Below are 21,406 nucleotides of genomic sequence, written 5' to 3'. Positions count from 1 at the left end.
CGATGCGGGGCTCGATCCCAGGACCCTGGGACCATGACCTGAGCAGAAGGCAGCTGCTTAACGACTGAGCCACCCAGGCATCCTAGCAACACCCATTTTAGCAGCCTGTTGTGAGGATTAAGTGTGATGAAGTTACATATACCCTTGACCTTAGTCAAAAGTCACTTCACTGTGAATCCAGCTTCCTCAGTGGACTAATGGTAACAGCCCTAGAAAGGCAGGTCCAAGTTCACATAGCTGGGCAGCAGCAGAACAGACATGACGCTCTGCTCCAAATGCTAATTCTACCGCACTGTGTAGCCTCCTCTGGATATGGGAAAAGAGCCCAGAGAAAACCCAAACAACCCCAGATGGCCATACTGAACTCCGGCCAGAGCACTGGGCCAATAGATAGTCCCTCACACAAAATAAAGCATTCGTTTTCTTTACCCAAGAACCAGGTTGCTTGGCTTTCAACATGTTGCTGATGGTGTTTGATTCTGACCCATTTGAGTTTGACCTTCTTTTCTGATCACAGTGTCAGGAATGAAATAAATGCCTCCGTGGGGACAATGGAGTGGGAGAATGATTCTTCTCCCACTGTGTGGAAGGCGAACGGGAATGGGAGGTGGGGGCCGAGGGATCAGCCAGCTGGAAGGTGGTTTCAGCAACTTCAATGTGAGGGCTTGATGGACTGTGAGTACTATGGGTTGAATTGGGTTCCCCTAAAAGATGTGGAGGTCCTAACCCCCCGTACTTGGGAATGTGACCTTTCTTACTTGTATATAGGGTCTTTGCAGATAATCGAATTAAGACGAGGTCATGAGGGTAGACCATAATTTAATAGGACCGTGTCCTTAGCAAAGGGAAATTTGAACACAGAGACAGAGACACACAGGGAGAACAGCTTGTGAAGATGAACGCAGAGATGGGCGTGATGCATCTATAAGCCAAGGAAGGTCTAAGATGGCCAGTGAAAACACCAGAAGCTTGGGAGAGGCATGGAGCAGATTCTTCCCCCAGCCCTCAGAAGGAAGAGACCCTGCGGACACCTTGGTCTCAGACGTCTGGCTTCGAGAACTGTAAGACAAGAAATTTCTGTCGCAATACTTTGTTACAGCAGCCCTAAGAAACTGATACAGTGAGGGCCAGATCCTTGCTCAAAGAATCCACTGTCATGCACCAAGGCAAGGAGACCCAATGACTTCGCTGGAGAACGAGAACTTCAGAGAAGTAAGAGTGTTCTGTCTCTCGTGTGACCTACCCCATGGTGGGGATGCCCTGCTTTACCTGGTGCAGGGACCTAGCCTTGAAATACGGATTGTGTTCTAAGTTCAAGAATACCAGCCTCTTTGTTGATGTTCTCAAATATGCCTGGATATGAACAAAATCCGGGGATAATTTTCTCAGTGTACAGTACAGCAGGTAGTTAACTCTTTCCTTTTTTTTTTGGAGAGAGAGAGAAAGCCTGGGGGGCGGGGCAGAAGGAGAAGGAGAGAGAGAATCCTAAGCAGGCTCCATGCTCAGCGAGGAGACTGATGAGGGGCTTTATCTCATGACCCTGAGATCATGACCTGAGCTGAAATCAAGAGTCAGATGCTTACCCGACTGAGCCACCCAGGCGCCCCAGGTAATAACTCTAGTATGGTTTGCTTAATACACGTCCGGTGCTCTTTTAAGTACCTTATGGATATGAATTCATTTGATTTTGATGAATTTTCACAATAATCCTCCCATGTAGGTACTCTGATCATATCCATTTTACAGACAGAGAAACTGAGACACAGAGAGGTAAAGGAACTTCTCCCCAAGGCTGAGCAACTAGAAATGTTAGAGCTGGAATGCGGACCATCTGGCTGGAGAGTCCAGGCTCTTCACCATAACAAAAAAAATGGTTACCACTTGCTTGAGGGCTTACCCCGGGGGGGGGGGGGCAAGTGTTATTCTAAATACTTACATTCTTAACCCATCTCACATTCACAACCATTTATCCAAGCTCTGTTTAATTCTTTCATATTCACACTTCCAGGAAAGCTATTTCAATTTTGAATTTAAAAAGGCCCCCCATTTTCCATAACACACACACACACACACACACACACACCCAGGTCCCTCTTAAAAAGCTGGTCACCGGCTGCTGATCCCACAGCTACCTCTAGTGGATATCTTCCAGTGGCCAGCTGCTTGCCCTTCCCCCTCTCAACACACTGTGCCCACCCCAACTTCCAGCCCTGGTCCTCCAGCTAAAATGATAGAGTGAATGCTTCTCTGGGAGAAAGCAAGACCTCTTAAGGCCAAGGTCATGCTTTCCAAACTAGGATTTGATCGATCTTTTTACTTTCCTGGTCGGAGGCTTGGGTGACTGGGCCTCCCAATCACTGTTGGTGGCTTGGGTACAAAATAACTCTTGCTTTGACCAAGGGAGTCAGAGAGGGGAAAGGAGGGAGCAGGAGAGCAACATGGAGGAGGAGAAGGCGAATGGGCAGAAAATAAAGGAGGGAGAAGACGAAAAAGCGAAGATAATGGCCTATCTGTGCCAGGAACGGGGGCTAGGTACTCAGCACACCCTTCCCACCGCCAGAAACCCCAAGAGGCTGGGTAGCCTGCTGCTCAGAGCCGGTCTCGAACCCAGTCCTCCAACCGCTGTCCTTGAGAGCTGGGGGGTGGGGGCAACAGCCTGGCTCAGCAGTTCTGACAGATGGGACACTTTTCAGTGTGGATTTTCTGTCGGGTGGGGAAGTGAAGCATTTGATGCATTTCAGTCGGGTGGGGAAGTGATTGCGTCTGTAAAGTCCACAAGGAGATTTCTCCACGGTTCCACGTAGCCCCTCAGGGTAACATTGAGAAGGCAGCTTTGATCATCGAGAGGTTTTTTCCCCCTACAGATGGATGAGAGTCACACAGATACCGAGTAGGAGCCCAGGCAGTGCCCACCTGTATGCCCTGGGGCCTCTGGCTCTCAGCCCCCTGCCCCGCCCAGCACAAAGGCTACGGAGGCCAGATGTGACACAACTTCGTCTCAGGATTAGCCAGTGAGACGCCCCAGTGCTTACAGGTTCCCTCCAAAATTGTCTGACAACTTAGGAGGAGGTAGATCTTTCCGCCTCAGTAACAACAGAATTGGTCTTTGCATCTGTAAAAATTACGCTCTAGATGACAGCAATCCTGAACATTGATCAAGTATCAATCACTGACATGAGTGGAAAATAGAGCTGGGGTCTTTATTCAAGCTTTGTTGTGAGCGAAGCAAAGTGAGGGCTGATTGTGGAGGATACCCTCTTACAGGTTTGAAACAGCACCAGAGAGTGCAAAGAGCATGAGCGGGGGGCGGGGGGCCGAGGCCTGACGCCACTCCTAACGGCACCCGCTCCCCAGGCCTCAGTTTCCCCATTTGTAAAACGAGAGAAACACTGTGGGCCCTCGGGTCACTGAGGGACTGAGTGAGAGGAGGCATGTTAAGTGTATATCCTGCACAGGCCCTACATGGAAGCAATGATTTTTTTTTTTAAGATTTTATTTATTTATTTGAGAGAGAGCAAGAGCGGGGGGGTGGGGGGAAGGGGCAGAGGGAGAAGCGGGCTCCCCGCTGAGTAGGGAGTCCGATGCGATGCGGGACTCGATCCCAGGACCCCGGGATCCTGACCTGAGCCGAAGGCAGACGCTTGACCGACTGAGCCACCCAGGTGCCCTGGAAGCAGTGATTTTTTTAATGGCTCAGAATAATTGGGGAGAATAAACCTACTTTTTTTGCCAAACATTAGCTCAGAAGGTATTTAACACGCGTGGCATCCACACCACATTCTCTTTCAGTTCCCACTCCAGTTTCTGAGCTGTCTGGTGCCCACCAAAAGGGCCTCTCCTCACGTGAGTGGCACTGCCCTGCCCTCCCTCTGTCCTTGTCCCAATATCTCCGACTCAGACCTTACCCCCTGGCAAGAGCCTTCCACCCCAAATACAAAACCTGAATCTAACCCTGAGGAAACATCAGGCAAAGCAAACTGAGGGTCATTTTACAAGATAGTAGCTTGTAATCTTGACCAGGGTCAAGGCTGGGAGCGGCAGGCTGCAGGACCCTCCCCATTCAATGCAAGGAGACTAAAGGGCCAGGAAAGCTAAACCCAACATGTAATTCTGGATTTTTACTTTTTTCTTGGCTATACGGGGAAGTTGGCAACATTTGAATAAGGTCTCGGTTGGTGACATTAGTTTTCTGATCTCGATAATCATGCTACAGTTATGTAAGAGAGTATCTTTGTTTTTAGCAAATACACATTGAAATATTTAGGGGTAAGAGGACATGATACTTGCAACTTACTCTCTAATAGCTCAAAAAACCTATAAACCACAATATATAAAAATATATGAAAATGTATATCTACACACATATATATGGGGGAGGGGGATGAACTATTTTTGCAACTTTTCTGTGAGTCTGAAATGTCCTTCTTTCCCCCCAAGACAAGCACTCCAGTCAACCACACTGTCTTCCTTTCACTCTGTGAATGTCCTTGGAATGTAGTTTCTCATGTGGCTGGTGTGTAGGGATTTCTTCTGTCCTCCTCAGGCCACTGGACTCACAGGCAAATAATGTTACCATGGGAAGGGTCCTCAGCGACCACCTAATTCGAACCCTTCCAGGTGACATGGCCAGGTGCAGAGGGGCCTTCGGCTTGTCGTCCCTCAGCTGACTGGGCCTGAGCCGGCCCTGGATTCCGGGTCCTGACACCCTCCCCCGCCCAATGCTCTTTCTTCGACTCCACACTGTGTGACCGCACAATGCATTCAGCCCCAAAGGAGTGACAGCTGTGGGACATGGAGCCCTCTGGCCTTGGGGGCAATGGATGGGGACCTGTCAAGAGTGGGCAGAGGCCCTGGTGTCAGTGTCCCCTTCCCTTCCTGCAGATGGACTGTGGTATGAAAAATGTTCAGCTCTAATCTAATCTGTTCCCAGGGCTTGAAGGGACACCTATATGCTAATGAGTCTCAAATTTGTTCCCCAACCCCGACCTCTGTCTGAAGTCCCAACTCCTGTATCCAACATCCAACTCTTGCCCGTTGAAGGGGCACCTCTAATGTAACATGCAAAGCCAAATGCTCCCCTTCTCCCCTCCCCTGCTCTTCCTCATCTCAGTCCAGCCCCTCCATTCACCTGGCTGCTCAGGCCAAGCCCTGAGGGTCAGCCCAGCCTCCTGTTCACTGGCCCCTTGCAACCTCACCATCAGCCACACAATCCTGTTGGCCCCACCTTCCAAAGAGACCCAGCACCACTGACACCAACCTGATTCAGGCCACTGTGCTTTCTCCCTCAGGCTTCTACGAGCACCTTCTGATGGGATCCCACTCCCACCCTTCCCTTTCCAAGTGTGTCCCCCAACAGTGACCTGAGGGAGCTCAAAACCCACCCATGCACTTCCGCCTCACTCTGAATAAGCCCCAATCCTCACCAGGGTTTACCCCGTAGGCCTCCTGCATAGTCATGCCCCTTTCTCACTGTTCTTCACCCTAAAAGCTCCAGGCGCCCCAGCTCTGCTGCCCCAGGAGCATGACCGGCCTGGCATGCCCCAGGCTCAGGGTCTTCCCCTGGCCGCTCTCCTTGCCCGGAGTCCTTCTGCCAAGTATCCACGAGGCCCCATCTCCAAGTTCACGCAGGACCAGCCTCAACCCTCTTCAGACAGGCCTTCCCTGACTAGCTCATGGGAAACAGCACTCCCTGCCCTTCCCCACATTGACTTTCCTGATTTGTTTCCCATCTCTATCCCCCCATTAAGCTCCTAGAGGCCAAGGATCTATTTGGTTCCCTTTGTATTCTGGCTACTGAGTGGCACCTAATAGGAGCTCAGTACATGTTTGTTAAAGTAATGAATGAATGCATTGTTAAGTTAAAGAAGCAAGGAGCAGAACAGTGTATATAATACACACCCACTTATTAAAAAAGAAAAAGGAATGAACACATCTATGCTTGCCTAACTTTGGGAGGATTTCACAGCTATGGCCTCTGGGAGGGTGAATGGGTAGCTGGAGGCAAGGGAGGAGGGGGACTTGTCAGTGTAGACCCTCTTGGTACCTTCTGAATTTTTTTTAAAGATTTTATTTATTTGTCAGAGAGAGAGAGAGAGACAGAGAGCACAAGCAAGGGGAGTGGCAGGCAGAGGGAGAGGCAGGCTTCCTGCTGAGCAGGGAGCCCAATGCAGGGCTCGATCCCAGGACCCTGGATCATGACCTGAGCTGAAAGCAGATGCTTAACCAACTGAGCCACCCAGGCGTCCCCCTTTTGAATTTTTTAGTAGGTACATGTATTGCTGATTTGATGAATTAAGAATACATATGCATATCAAATCATTATGTTGTACACCTAAAGTGAATACGATGTTATATGTCAATTACATCTCAATAAAAAAAGGCCACCTGTAATTGAATCCACATTTCCTCCCCTAGAATGTTATAAGGCACACTTTCACCAATGTGAAAACACATGTATTATGGATATAAAATCGTGATATACAGATTCTGTATGTGCAGTACATCACTTTTTTTTACTGTAAAACCGTTTGGTGAAGTTTATCATAGTCGAGGCTAAGAGACATGGTATCTCGTGCCTACAGTCAGAGTTCTCAGAAACCTCCCACACATACACAGTCCCCTGGAGACCTAAATAAAAAATAACTGAAAGGAAGACCGAGACAGAAGAAACAAAGACAAATTAGCTTTAAGGATTACTTGTGGTTAAAAAAATAAAAATAAAAAGTATGCCCACCCCCAAGGCCCAGCCTGGGTAGGGGCCGTGACTTTTCCAGGTCTGAGGGCCTTGTGAACCTCTGCTGTACCTGGTAATGTCCTGGCCCTCCACAGTCCTCACAAGAAGTATGAAGAGACATTGCATCTGTGGAAAGGGGCAAGGGGCGGCAGTGGAATGCTGGACCTTAACACCTGGGAGAGTGGCCCAGCTCTCTCGCACTTGAGGGACTCTGGGCAAATCCCTTGCATGGCCTCGGTGGGTCTTGGGTCCCTCCACTGTAGCGAGGGGGTGCGGAGGTTGGAGCTGTCATCTTGGAGGACTCTTTCCAGTTCTAACACTCCATAGTCCTGTTTTGAGGAGATGTTGCCTATTGAACCACACAAATGGACAGGTGCTATGCCTTTGAGATCCATGCAGACATGATACTGACGTCACAGGAACCCTCCTGCCTGACAGCGACCCAGCAGGGCATCCTCCTGGCTACCTGAGCCTAAGCATGACTGAATCAGAAAGCTAAGGCTCACCCTCATGCTTCCAGAGGCTTCCTTGTCGAGCCTGGGGCTCGGGACTTTTGTACCCTGTGCCTCTGCCAAGTTTTATTAGCCAAGTAAAGTGCTCTGGAGAGCTGCTACACATGATCTGAGCAAAACAACCGGGAGCCAGGCGTGGACAGGGCTCCCTCTGTGTCCTCGGGGCTGGGCCCACCCCAGAGAGCAAGGAGGAGGTCAGGTGGTTTCATGAGCCAGCGGCGCAGACTATTAAAGTAAACTTCCCTTTCCTGAAAGATGCTGGCAAGAAAAAACCATGAAAGGCCCTGAGTTGGGGAGGGGAGAGGGCAGCGGGAGAGAGAAATTGTGGACATCGATTCTCCAATTATCTGCAGGAGGAGAAGCAAGGAAATGGCAGGAATGCACGGAACTGGCTTCTCCCTCTGGAATGTCCCCATGTTACTGTTTTCATTACTACAGTTGTCTTGCTAGCTATTTCAGACTGAAGCTACTGTTAAGATTGGTTTGCATTCCCTCTGCACATATCAGTGAACTGGTGGAGAGATGTTTGGGAGTGTGTGGGGCTCCAGAAGGAATTCCCTGGGGGGTCAAAGAATTCTCGGTAGATAGTCCTCAAAATCGAGTTTAGGGTGTAGGTACAGCTTGGGGGAGTACGAAAGGACCAAGTGAAAATACTCTAAGTCAGACAGGAATGAGAAAGAAAGTCTATCTCTCAAAAGAAGCTGGATGATGCCTATGGTTTGATTTTCTTTTTTTTTTCTTCTTAAGTTTTATTTACTTATGTGATCTCTACACCTGATATGGGGCTCAAACTCACGACCCTGAGATGAAGAGGTGCACACTCCTCCGACTGAGCCAGCCAGGTTTGATTTTCTTTTTTTTTTTTTTATTCATGAGAGACAGAGAGAGAGAGAGAGAGAGAGGCAGAGGGAGAAGCAGGCTCCCAAGGAGCAGAGAGCCCGATGCGGGACTCGATCCCAGGACCCTGGGATCATGACCTGAGCCGAAGGTAGACGCTTAACCATCTGAGCCACCCAGGCGCCCCAGGTTTGATTTTCTTAACCAATGTATTTAAGCCTAATTCTGCCCTTACTGTGAAAGCTCAGGAGTTGTAGTCTTTGGAGGTGTCTTTGGAGCCTGGGAGTGGGGTGGGGAGGGAGGCGCAGAGTTGTCACACTCAGAAAAGGGCCATTAAAAGAGGCTGTATAAACTCTGTCCCTGGGTATTAAAGCAGACGCAAGACAGCATTTAGGCTGGTGGGTTTAAATTGAGGGGAGCTGCAGAATCCCTCTGGGATAGGGCCTGTTCTTTATTTCAAAAGCCCCGGAAACAATAGTAATTCAACCTGTTTCTCTATGTCGTCCCCAAACCTGCTGCTTCCCTGGTCCAGGCGCCGGGCTGCGAACCACGACTGTACCTGTTCTGGACACTTACGGCCTGTGAAGTTTCTCCCTGCACTCTGACTATAAAATCTTCAGGTACCTATAACAGCCGTGCCTCATAGGAATCTCCTCGGCCTTGAAATGGGAGAACTGGGCTTTACCCCCCTTTTATTTCTTTTCTATTTAAGGACATTCCAGAACTGTGTGTATAGGCTACAGGCACCTCAGGAAGAAGCTCAGGTTGCAAAGTCTGTCTTTTTTTTTTTTTTTAAGGATTTTATTTATTTATTTGAGAGAGAGAGAATGAGAGAGAGCACATGAGAGGGGGGAGGGTCAGAGGGAGAAGCAGACTCCCTACCGAGCAGGGAGCCCGATGCAGGACTCGATCCAGGGACTCCAGGATCATGACCTGAGCCAAAGGCAGTAGCTTAACCAACTGAGCCACCCAGGCGCCCGCAAAGTCTGTCTTAACACCAAAGGAAGGTCATGTCCCATTTCCAGGCCAGGACCTGTCCTCTGTTCTGTCATTCACCAGTTTGCATTCAATCAATGTTTTGTGAGCAGTTAAATGTTAACCCAGGCACCTCTTTACAACTGCATTGTTTAAAATGTTACTCTTATCAATCACTTTCCAAATCTGTAAGCCCCACGCCTCCCCAACTGCCCTGCCCTGCCACCTGATGCTGTTCCTCAAAATAAGGCCTTAACTCTTTGTAAGTGGCTTTTCCTTTTTCTCAGTTTGCCATTCAAAGCCTTCCATGGTCTGGCTCCAGGATGATCTTCCAAACTGCCCCCTTTCATTCTCCTTGCAACCCATGCCTACTGCTTCAAGCTGGCTGGCTGCCTCACTCTTTCATATTCTCCTCCTGGAGTGTTAGAATAACTGCATGGGATTGTGTCATTAGGATTATGGATGCACCTTAACTATTCCCAATGGCTAAACATCTTTCTGCTCCTCCTCTCTGAATTCTGCCAGGAAGGGTACAAGGAATTATCTAGGCCAGCGGTTGTCAACTTTGGCCAGTCACTGGAATACGGGATTATGGGGAGTGGGACGGTGGGGGGGTCGTGCATTTTTTTTTTTTTAATTGAGGTATAACATGCATATAGGAAAGAGCAAAAAAAAACCTTTTAACTTTGGATGTACAAAACAGCCTCGTAACCAACATCAAGAACCAGAATGTTACCAATGACCCAGAAAGGCTGGGGTAAAGGAGGCTTTTGAAAAATTCTCACTTTGGACCCAATCCTCTGAGACTCTTATTCCTAGATGTGAAGTAAAGCCCGGGATTTACATCTTTAAGATTTTCCCCAGAGAAGTCTGCTTTCCCATGCACCACCAGACTCGGAGAGCATGAATCTACCAGGGGTTTTCAAATTGCCCCTCATGTATCACCTTGGGGGATGGCGGTCGAGACAGGGAACCGTCAGACCCGCCTTCCCCTTCAGTCAGAGCCACCTGTATCTCTTTCTTAAACTGAGCCTCCAGTTTAAGAAAGGCCTTCTCTCTGTAGATGAAAACAACCCCTTACTCCACAATTCTGAAAACTACCTATATTGGTTGGTTCATTGAGGAAGCAGAACGACAAGGATGGATACGGATGGATCTGTATGTATGGACGGAGAACAGGTATTGGACCTTTCACAATAGGACTTGCTGGTTAAACAGCCCCTATAAGGCTGTTTTGTATTTGATGCTGGAGCGTGAAGTCCATAGGGCAGGCGGTTGGGAAGGAAAGGCCCTGGTAGACCAAGAACAATCTGGAACCCCATGAGCATGGTTTAAAACTCTTGCTGCCTTTGACCTTGATAGTAGGGATAGCCCCCAGAAGCCATGGAGCTAAGCACTCGCAGCTGGCCTAGAGAAGCTGAAGGGGGATGCAGGGAAAGCTGGAGCGATTGCAGGCCTGGCCACTGCTACCGGCAATGGGGTGAGCCAGCAGGTAGCCGACAATGCATGTACTGCTTCCCGTCTGTCCTCCAGCTCTCCCCAGAATCCCTCTGTGGCCCAACCCAATGACGAACCCACAGGCCAGGGAATTCTGGGAGACGTAGTTCAGCCTAGCCAGGCCGACCAGTGACAAAGCCAGCACCACCTGGCCGATCGCTGGTTCTCAAGCTTGGCTGCATGCTGGAATCATGTGTGGTTTTATTTATTTATTTATTTATTAAAGATTTTATTTATTTATTTGACAGAGAGAGACACAGTGAGAGAGGGAACACAAGCAGAGGGAGTGGGAGAGAGAGAAGCAGGCCTCCCGCCGAGCAGGGAGCCCGATGCGGGGCTCGATCCCAGGACCCTGGGACCATGACCTGAGCCGAAGGCAGACGCTTAATGAATGAGCCACCCAGGCACCCCTCATGTGTGGTTTTAAACACACAGAAGCCAGGACTAGCACCAGGATATGAGAAAGCTTCCCAGGTCACCCTAATGACCCTACAGTCCTGGCTACAAACCACTGCCTGGCAGCCTCAGACTAGCCCCAGCCTGGGAGGAGGAGCATAAAAAAAATCTGCTTATTTTTTCGAGGGTTTTCTCATTATCCTGCCTTCCTGCATTGGTCTGTCCTCTCTTCAAGAACCCAGACACAACCCTCCCGTGGTCCTCAGCACGCTGGCTGCACCGCAGACCAAGCCTGCTGGTTATCTGTCCCCCTGTTGCTCAGTGGATCGGGAGCACAGTGGGCAGACCCTGGGATCATCCCAATGCTGGCAAGCTCATGGTGAACTACTTGGAAGTTTTCACTACTAAGCTTCTAAATAAAGCACCTCTTCCTCCCAGGCATAGATGAATTAAATGATTATAACGCAGCCAAGTGGTCAGTGAGCACTTCACCAAGGTGTGGCGGGGCCGCCACTGTTGGGTCATTCTCAAGGACAGCTGAAAGACGAGGACATGAGCCACCAGAGGAAAAAAGCCAGAAAAGAGGTGGGGGCCAGAAAGAGCTCAGGTTCAAGTTCCAGCACGGAGGCGGCCTTCCTTGGGCAATGTTTCCAAGGTTCAGGATCAGCCCCACTGCCTGCAGGGGTCATACAGAGCATCGGAAAGAGGGATGCGAAAGAAAGAGCTTGAGGTGGCGGGAGGTCCAAAAAGCAGGGGCGTTTCTGCATGCTGGGGAGTAACTCTGTTATAGGGAACGGTTATCTCAATTACAGATTCGACCCTTTGCTTTCTTTTTCCTATCCACAATGTGGTCATTTCTAATGAGGTCTGAAGCGTGAGATTGACACCATTGATCAAAATAAGGTCTTTGTGATTTCCTTTTGGCTTCTATTATTTATACTCTCCCAGTCCTCCCCATTACAGCAGACAGTGGAGCCTACTGGGCCACCCCATTCCATACTCTGTACATAAGTTTAGAGAGAGAAACTTTCTGAGAAGCAACGGCAGGAATCTTTCATGCCATCTCTGTGAAGCTACCCTGGGGAAGGATTGGGCCATGCTCCAGGATGTTCAGTGGCCTATGTTTACTCTTTAAGGTCGCTTTCTGTGCCCCAAATGGATTTGAAGCTTCTTGAGGGCAAGGCTGATGCTTGATCCCCCTTTACTGGGATCTCGGTGCCTAGGACAGTGCAGCAGGAAGGATCCCGGACGCAGGGATCCCAAGTTCCAGGTTCTAGTTATAGCTCTGCTCCTCAAAAGTGACTTGAATTCTCCTCGGCCTCAGTTTCCTCCTCTATAAAGTGGGAAGTACCTACTTATGAGGTTATTGTGCAGTGCCCATGAGACAGCGTGTGGGGAAATACCTCTATGACCCCAGAAGTGTTGTCCAAGTGGGAGAAACTGTGTGAAGAGCTGGTACTTCTCTCAAGAACAAGGTGCTGGCTGATTCCCTTGTTGAGGACAGGGCGGCACAGAGTGGCGGACCTAGGCTGCTTCTGAGAGATGCCCAGGGGTGGAGGCAAGGGGGGGGTGTGCCCGAGAGCCTACGGAGTGAGAGCAGTCTCTTTCTCCCTGCCCCTCTCAGGAGATCCCTGTGCACGCTTCCTCGCTACAAGCTGGTTTTGGCCTGGTCCCCTGTTTATTCATTCATCTTCATCCAGTGTTTCCTGAATACCCACGGTATGCCAAGCACCATGCCAGGGGTTGAGAACTCAATGGTGAGCAAAAACAGATGAGGTTCCTGCCTTTCCTTCCCAAACAGGTTTGGACTCAGGCTTATGCACTGAGAAAGTTGGACAACTAATTTCATGTAGCCCCAGGGACAGAGGGAAATTGTTTTAGTGGGATCCTAGAGTTAGCTGGAAAATATCAACGTGTTGAGGGCACGTGTAATAAAAAGAAGAAAAGGAAGAAAAGGTAGACTCCCACCAACCCCCCGCTGGGTCTTCCCTTACTGCGTCCTGACCTCAGGCTTCAAGAGTCCTACTCTTTATGACTTTACCCCTTATCGAAGCCAGCTCTCACCTAACTTACTCATGCTAAGGTGGTCAATGCTCTCGTGGAACTACACTTAACAGGGGCGAAAGCCTCGAGGTGCAGGAATGATGCCCCTGCCAGACAGAGAGATGTCAGAGGTCATCCTAAAATCACACCACAGGGGTGGCTGCTTCAGACTGGCACTTCCAGGGACAGTGAGGTGGAGAAAGTGGGGCTCACGGCAGGGGTAAGTTCCCCTAAGCAAACCTTGTGGCCTTTAAAGATTTCCAAGGATTAGGAGCAGATGCTGTTGTCAGGGTCCCAGCTTTTGTTTAGGGAAGGTGGGTTTGCAGGTGCTTATGCCATTACCAAAAGCAACTGACTGGATAATTAGCTACATCAAAAAAAAAAGGGGGTGGTGGTGGGTGGAAAAAAAAGACCAAAAGATTTTCGGTAACCAGAAAAAGCTCCACCACCAGGCTCGCAGTTCTGACCAAGCTGCCAGATAACCCCACTGATGAATTTCCAGCTGGATTTGTAACTTTCCTCTCAGTAAGAAAACGAAGACATATTTTAAGATGAACGCCCCCAAGACAAATTCTGGAAAGACTGTAGGTAATATGAACCCCAAGTGGACTCATTAAAATAGAAGTTTCTATTGTAAAATAAAGCATAGACATTCAAAACCACACAAAGCAAATGGATTGCACTGGGAAAGATGAGAAGGCAAACGCCCCGGTAAGCACCAGCCAGGTGAGGGGAGAGGACTGTGCCGCCCTGTGTTTGTTTATGGTGTCATCACCCAACTGTGTGTCCTGAGACGCTGTAGGCCAGTCCCGCCCATATTTTATTATATTTTATTTTATTATTTTATTTTTTTGAAGATTTTATTTATTTATTTATGAGAGAGAGAGAGCAGAAGCGGTGTGGGGGGGCAGCAGGCAGAGGGAGAGGGAGAAGCAGGCTCCCCGCGGGGCAGGGAGCCCGACGTGGGGCTCGATCCCAGGACCCTGGGATCATGACTTGAGCTGAAGGCAGACGCTTAACCGACTGAGCCACCCAGGCGTCCCAGTCCTATCCATATTTTTAGATGTCCTTTACATTTCTTTTAAGTGACCACCAGTTCTACCTCCATCTATGCCTTATCTGTTATCTGTTGAGGGCTCAGGACACCAAACCTGCGTTTTTCCACTGGATTTTGCCTTGGTGCATGCCAACACGTCCAAGTGCACTCATTCTTAATGCAAATAATCACCTGCCTGAGAAAAACCCTGTATGCAAGGCATGTTCTCAAGGAGGGCACACCCCACCATAATCACTTTCTCACAATAGAGGTAATGAGACAGGAGGAGAATGGGATCTGGGGGAGCTCTCTGTGTAACTAGTGATTTAAGACATTTTTTTAAAACAATTGGAAGTGACTGGTAAATGCTTCTCTTTAATGCCTTTCAATATAGTTTGGAATGGGGTTTGACATCGCGCTATGCCCCAGGGCACAGGGTTGTATACTGTTAAGTTTTATCAAAGATGATTGCATAATAGGAGCCTGGATGTAGCAAAAGCCAAAGGAATCTCCACCACTAACCAGACTCACCAAATGTAATAAATATAAATGACAGATGAAGGGAAGATGAGATCTCGCCATTTACTTACGGTTTGAAGCAAGAAAAGTTACACTTGAAAAGTTTTCCTTTCTCTTATCTCAGAAGATGGTCCCACAAACACAATTATTAGCATTTCACAAGGCTTGTCAAACATTGACTTAATCGAGAGTGCATCCACTTAATGGTAACCTCGAGACCCCCCTAATAAGTCCAGGACCCTAAATTACATGCTCCAGGGCTCTGACACCCCAAAATGGACAAAAGAAATGAGCACTCTTGTACTAGGAGACAAGAGGTTTTATAACACTTAAAATTAAACACGTGTGAGGGACGCCTGGGTGGCTCAGTTGGTTAAGCGTCTGCCTTCAGCTCAGGTCATGATCCTGGGTCCTGGGATCGAACCCCGAGTCAGGCTCCCTGCTCAGTGGGGAGTCTGCTTCTCCCTCTCCTTCTGCCCCTCCCCCCTGCTCCTGCGCACGCGCACGCTGACAAATAAATAAGATCTTTAAAAAGAAAAAAAAATTAAACATGTGTAGGGTCTGTTTTGATTTGCACAGAAAGAAAAAACTCCAAAACTGATGGGTACGGCAAAAAATTCAAAACCCAAGGCACTCTTCAAACGCAATAGGTTCCTGATACCACTTTCAGACCTTTATTACAGCAGTATTATATAAAGCCACGGAAGGGCCCTGAAAGACGTGAGGGGGAATAAAAGAAATCAGAGAGGGGCCCGAACTGATCACATTCTGGTTCTCTGTTCATACTTCTTTCCTTGGTTCTCCAGGGGGCTTTTATTTGTAAAGGAGATCAGGATTGTGTGTCCTCCTCCCTGTCAACAGCGGGGACAATGTGGGACGGAGAGGAGCAGGGAGGGAAACATAATCGGGAGAAGAACTTAATGCACAGTGGACAGGCAGACCCAGGTCTTTCCTGGGTTCAGGAGTTTTTCAAAACGGCTTGCTTGGATTGGGTTCCTGCTCTTAGAGTGTAGACGGTAAGTGAGTTGCAATTTGCTAAGTTTTTACAACACTCTAGGGTATTTCCAGTGATGACAATGTGTATGTTTAAAACTCTAAAACCCAATTATTTTGAATTCACTTTCACGGAAAAGGCAAATCTGATTCAGAAGCTTTTTTCTGATTCTTAGTGCCTGTCCTAGGCTACCTTGCTGAAAGATCTGATACTCCCTGGAACTCCTTCCTGCCTGGGCTCTGTGACTCTGTCATGCTGGGGCTCCGAGTCTAACTGCTTATCTTCCCAAATGCTCCCACTGTTCCCCCGGGCCCATCTCTGGCTCACTAGGAATTCCACAGAGTCCTTTCTTGAACCCTTTTTTGTCCCTGTCCTCCACCCCAAACCCCATCATGGACTCCTACCTTCTCAAGATTGCCAACTTCAGCCTCTAAGAGCCACCCAGTGTATGACCTTCCAGAAGGGCAGGCTGAGCTGGGGCCCAGCGGGGACGTCCCAAGGCAGACCAGAACTTGGAAAGGGGGTTAAATCTACCATGGCTTCCATGCCTCTGTTAGCTCACTTCTCATGCTGGGCCGGGTTCAGGCTAAGCACGTTCTGTGCATTATGGCATTTAATCTTCACACCGCCTCCCCGAGAAAGCATGATCATACCGATTTTCTACACAGGAGATTTCAGCCAGCAGAAGGCAGGAACTAGGCAAGGCAGAGCTGAACTGTGAACCTAGCTCTGAACCATCACGTTCTTCCATCTGAAGCAGGAGACTGTGTCCTCGTGTTTCTGGACGTCAGAAAGACTCAAGAGCTTTGGGGTTTGCGCCTTTGGGGGACCAGAGGGAGGACAGATCAGTGGTTACAGGTTTCAGCCCTGCTGCCTCTGCCAGGCAGCCATGGGAGAGGGTCCAGCCCTGCCTGTAGCCAGGTCTCCCCGCCACTGACCACCCAGCTTCCCCATGAGGGTCCACCACTGAAGACAGGTACGAGGCCTCCCACACTTCCCAGGCTGGAATGTAACGGGACTTCTAGGGACCAGGGCCTGGGCATTCCTTTTTGGCAAACTGTGTGTATCATTTTACAGGAAACCACTTTACTGACTAAACATTTGAACCTATGACTATCAGAGAAAGTTCTAGATCTGGGAGATGTGGGGAAGAGGTAAAGACATGCATGGATCTGTCTTTAGATCAGCAACATGCTCTTTTGCCATCATGCTCAAGAGCGGGGGTCTTCGAACCCTCCCTGAGCCATTTTAAAAGTCTTCTTGAATACCGCCTCTTTACTTCATAGACCCATGTTCTACACCACCAACTACTACATGGAAACAAAATAACTGGTGGTCTTTTCTTCTAGTTTGTTTTTAACTTTTTCCTATTGAGTATCTAGTTTTGTCAGCCAGGTTTGGAGCATGGGGAGTGAAGATGAATGTTGAAATTGGCCACTGGGGGTTCATTTACTTATCATGTTTTTTCTACTCAATGGGAGTCAGTCCTGAGATGATAAGCGTGGGGCTCAGGTGCAGCCTGGGCCACTCGTTCCCAGGGCTGGCACACAGAGTGGCTGGATCAGGGCCTGGCTCAGTGAGGCCTAAGCCGCCATGTTGGAGGAGTAACCACTCTAAAGGACCATGTACTTAGCTAGGGTTGTGTGTGTTAGAGTGACTTACCCTGCGTGGATGGTTGTGATAGAAAGTGGGATGTAAACAGAGACCCAGAAAAAGCTCATAGCAGTGAAATTGCCCTCGGATGGATCTCACACCATGGCTACCTGCCTAGACATCCAGCCCTGTTCCTCCTACTGGAACACAGGCAGTTAAAAATGAAACGACCCTGGAAACTGAAACCTACTTATCCATGGCAATTTAATAACTAACTAAGGTATACTAGGCCTTATTAAAATAAATGTGTAGTGTATTTTCTTATCTTCTGACGCTCACTTCTTCACTTGTCAGCACCTGCTGGTGGCCAGCTGGAGTAATCTCACCAATTTTGCTGTGTGTGCATATCAATTCGATTTCCCCCAAAAAAGATAAAAATCAGTAAAGCGATTAAGTTACAATTAAGGTTTGTCATTGAAAGCACAGACAAAGTGAAAAGGCTGAGGAGGACTTGTCCTGAGGTCACCAGTGACTTCCTTGCTTGCTCTACCGTAGGTGATGTTGTCATTCACCACGCCTCCTCTTACTTCTTGAAATTCCCTCCTCTTTCGGCTTCCATCACACTATTCCTGGCTCTCACACTGGCTCCCTAACTGTTAATCTGTCCGTCCGTCCATCCATCCATCCATCCATCCATGCATCCATCCGACAGTTAATGACAAGCACTGGAAAAAAATGACAAAGTATATTTATGTCTGGTTTTATAGTTAAAAAATGTTTATGTATATTATTTCATGAATATCTCACTACAACCATGTGAAATGGCTGTTGGTACCCCCACGTTACAGATGAGGAAACAGGTCCTGAGAGGACCCGTGATTTATTTACAACAGCACAACCAGCAGGTGGCAGAGTCTGAACATGCAGTCAGCTTTTCATCCCAGTAAGAATTCACAATGGCGCTCTCCTACATACTGGTCGGCCATAATTTCTCTACTAGTCTCCCTGTTCTGAATTAAATGTCATGATCCAGTCGATATATATTTATGAGACAGTGCTAGGCTCTGAGGGATCAAAGACTGGGTCCCTGCCCTCCTGCAGTTTGTGGTCTAGTGGGGGAGATAAGCATTAATCATATGTTCACACAATAAACATTTGTTTTTGAGGTATAAGAGAGTGCTTACTCAGTTATGGAAATCAGAGAAGTCTTCCAGGAGGAAGTAATCATTAAGATGCATTCTGAAGGATGAGTAAAGAGTTAGCTTCGGGAAGAGAAGAGGAAGAAAAACAACCATATACAGAGAAGAAAAAGCATGTGCAAGGGCCCTGTGGCGGGAAGACCCAATATGCTGAAACACTGAAGGTCGGCTTGATTGGCATATTAGAAAGTGAAAGGGGGCCTGGAACAGGATGTGGTTCAGACCATGCAAGACTTTATAGCCATGACAATGATTTACTTTTAGCTTAAAAGCAATGGGAAGCCAAGAGAATGATATGATTAACTTTGATCTTCGATTCTGACTTTGGTGAGCAGAATGGGTTGTAGAGGAGCAAGAGTGGAAGCACGGAAAACAGCTGGAAGGCTTTTGCACTTGTCCAGGTGAGAAGTGATGACAGCCTGGACCAGTGTGGTAGTGGTGGAAATGAAGAGAGGAATCCCACAGAGGCCCCCTGCTCTGCTCAAGCCCATTTTCTCCCTAAACCCTGTCATCAGAGTGTGCTCACGAGTTTGCAGCACATGGAAGCTTGTCCACACTGCGGGGCTCCGCTGGAGTCTCTTCTTCCAGGAAGCCTTCTCCAGACAATGCCAGTCCTCCAAGATCTTTCAGAAGCTCTGTCTACCTTCTGCACTGTCCATTCTCACACCTGATTCTCCTCTATGGCTTGGCTGTTCTTCGGTCCATTCCTGGAGATGGCACCATTTGTCTTGTTGTCTTGCTTTCTCCCTTTGGAAAGTAAATGCTTTGTTGGCATTTGCTGAATGGTATCAACAGGGCTCCTCTGGAAATTACATTTGTAAATGATTACTCACGCCAATTGCCTTATCTTTTTTTTTTTCTAAATTAAACAGTGGTTGCTTAAATCGGTCTTCATGATCTTGTTCTATCAAAATGTATGTCCCCAATTTTTCTATAATTTCCTCTAAACTCGTTTCCACATTTCTCCTAGTAGAAAGCAGTTTCAGAGGGAACCGAGTGAGAGGGCAGGGTGGGGGCAGGAGTGTAATTAAACAGGGGCTGTCTGACCAGAATTCCTATACCTTTTAATGGGGTATTTGATTAATCCTTTCCACAGGCACCATTATTCATGCCTTGATGGAATCTCATTTTATAGCCCTTAATACATGGACCCAATTTATCCACATCACATTGTATTCTAATACTTGTCATCCAAGTTATTAGCTATCTCCTTCTTAGTGTAAAATCATCAGCAAGTTTGATTAGCTTATTCCCTGGGGATGATAGGGGAGATAAGAACAGATACAGTACAATATGACCACCAATGGTTCTGCATTCTCAAAAGAAGACTGCTAAACGGCATCCATTTATGCAGCTGGGGTGGCCAAAATAAACATGTGTCCCCATGGGAGGGTCTCTGTGTGGGACCCAGGAGTCACAGCCATGAAGGGCTGACTGCCTCTGTGCCCCGCAGTACCAAGCCATCATCCCTAATGGGATCACTATAATAAAAAAGAGTGAGGCTCCCCCACTCCTGCTTCCCAACATCCCTCCCCCAAATATCCTTCCTTGAAGGCAGAGCCCAGAAGCTCCCCTTTATTCCAGGACACCATGTCTGCCTGGAATTGCTCCCCTTTGCCTCCTGGGCATCTGGAAGGCCAGAGGACCTAGGAGATCTTGGGGCTGTCGACTGCTCTTTCTCTAGGACAGAGATGGCTCTAAGCAGGCGCCCCTTGCTCCTCTTCTCTGCAACCAAACCTAAGCCTTGGGACTCCCAGGGGGCTTCAGTCCCTTATGAGCAACATAGCCCATGGCCTGAAGAGATAAGGGGTCCACATGACCCCTACAGAATCGTGGGCTTAAAGCCCCCAGAGTTTCCAATGCCCCTTCCTCTACACAACCACCCCTCCTCAGCCCCATCAGGCAGAACTCCCAGAGCCAGCCCTGGAGTCCTTTTTAAAGCTCCCGTCATCCTTCATCAAAGGCCCCATATCACTTACTCCCATGCTTTTCTGAGCCTGGCAAGGGGAGGATGAGAGGGCCTCACTCTGTGGTGGCGCCCCTCCTTCAGGAGGTGGCGTCTCACTCTCAGGCACTTGCTTCAGCCTTCTGGCTTTCTCTCTCTCTTAGCTTGCTGGCACTGCGGGAAGTCAACTGCTCTGTTGTGAGCAGGAGAAACTGAGGTCTCCTGCCTACAGCCCAGTGAGTGGGCCATCTTGGAAGAGGGTCCTTGGGCCCCAGACGAGCCTTCAGATGACAGTGGCTCAGACGACTGCCTGACCACAACCTCATGAGAGAGCCTGGGCCAGAAGCACCAGCTACGCCACTCCAGGCCTGTGACCCATGGAAACCGTGCCAGACAGGAAATACTTGTGGTTTTAAGCTGCCAGATGTTGGGGTAATTTGTTACATGGCAATAGGTTACTTATACACTCTCCCTACTTCAGAGGAAAGTCTTGATCCCCTCTTTCCCTTCAATTCCCTGCCCAGGTTCCACTTTGATCTCTTCTCTCTGTTTAGGGAGTCTGGTGTCCCTCTGGTACCTTCTACTGACCCGTTGCTGGCCTCTACTGAGTGTCCTCATGGTCTCGAGGGCTCTTTCCCTAAGAAGAGGGGGATGCATGGTGCAGGGGAGCTCTCCGGGGCCTGGGTTTGGAATTCTAGCTCTTTGCCTGCCATCCAAAGTGACATCTGGACTTAGAATGACTTTCTGCAGACAGCAGCCTTCCTCAGGCCATGAAACTCCCTCTGTGTTTTTGAATCCCGGGAGCCTAATGACTTCAGTCAACCAATAGGCAGCATGAAAAGCCTTTGCAAGGAACTCGTTCCCTTTTGTATCATATGCTCATCTCCTGTACCCTTTTTGCTCATCTGCAGTTTCCGCAAAAGGTCATGTCTTGTTTCAACTTTGCAGTTAAGCGCATCTGACACTAAGTAGGGGTTCCCAAACTGGATGGAGATACAATCTGGCTTAAGTGTTGCAAGCTCTACCACCGCACTCCACCCCTACTGGCTGTGTCTTGCCCGCACAGGCCACCTCAGGAAGAAGGTAGTGATCTGATTCTCACTTCTCTCATAAGTGTACAGGGAACA

The 21,406-nt window shown here is 48.6% G+C and overlaps 1 protein-coding gene across 4 annotated transcripts in view; it reads right to left on the bottom strand.

Moving 5' to 3' along the window:
* Positions 1–21,406, bottom strand: part of ATXN7L1 (ataxin 7 like 1) — a 232,862-nt gene that overhangs the window by 108,331 nt on the left and 103,125 nt on the right. Inside the window, exon 4 of one of the 4 annotated variants that reach the window (XM_035020381.1) lies at positions 15,914–19,081. The exons of the other annotated variants lie outside the window; for them this stretch is intronic. Within the exon in view, the coding sequence (XP_034876272.1) occupies positions 18,996–19,081 (86 nt within the window). The 3' untranslated portion in view covers positions 15,914–18,995. Of the gene's footprint in view, positions 1–15,913; positions 19,082–21,406 lie in introns of those variants that run through there. 4 annotated transcript variants of the gene reach the window in all.

The sequence above is a fragment of the Mirounga leonina genome, unplaced genomic scaffold (genome assembly GCF_011800145.1).
Source record: "Mirounga leonina isolate KUSES-001 unplaced genomic scaffold, KU_Mleo_1.0 Mir_174, whole genome shotgun sequence".
NCBI lineage: Eukaryota > Metazoa > Chordata > Mammalia > Carnivora > Phocidae > Mirounga > Mirounga leonina.
Note: the sequence above shows the minus strand (reverse complement) of the source record. Positions and strands in the feature narration are given on the sequence as shown.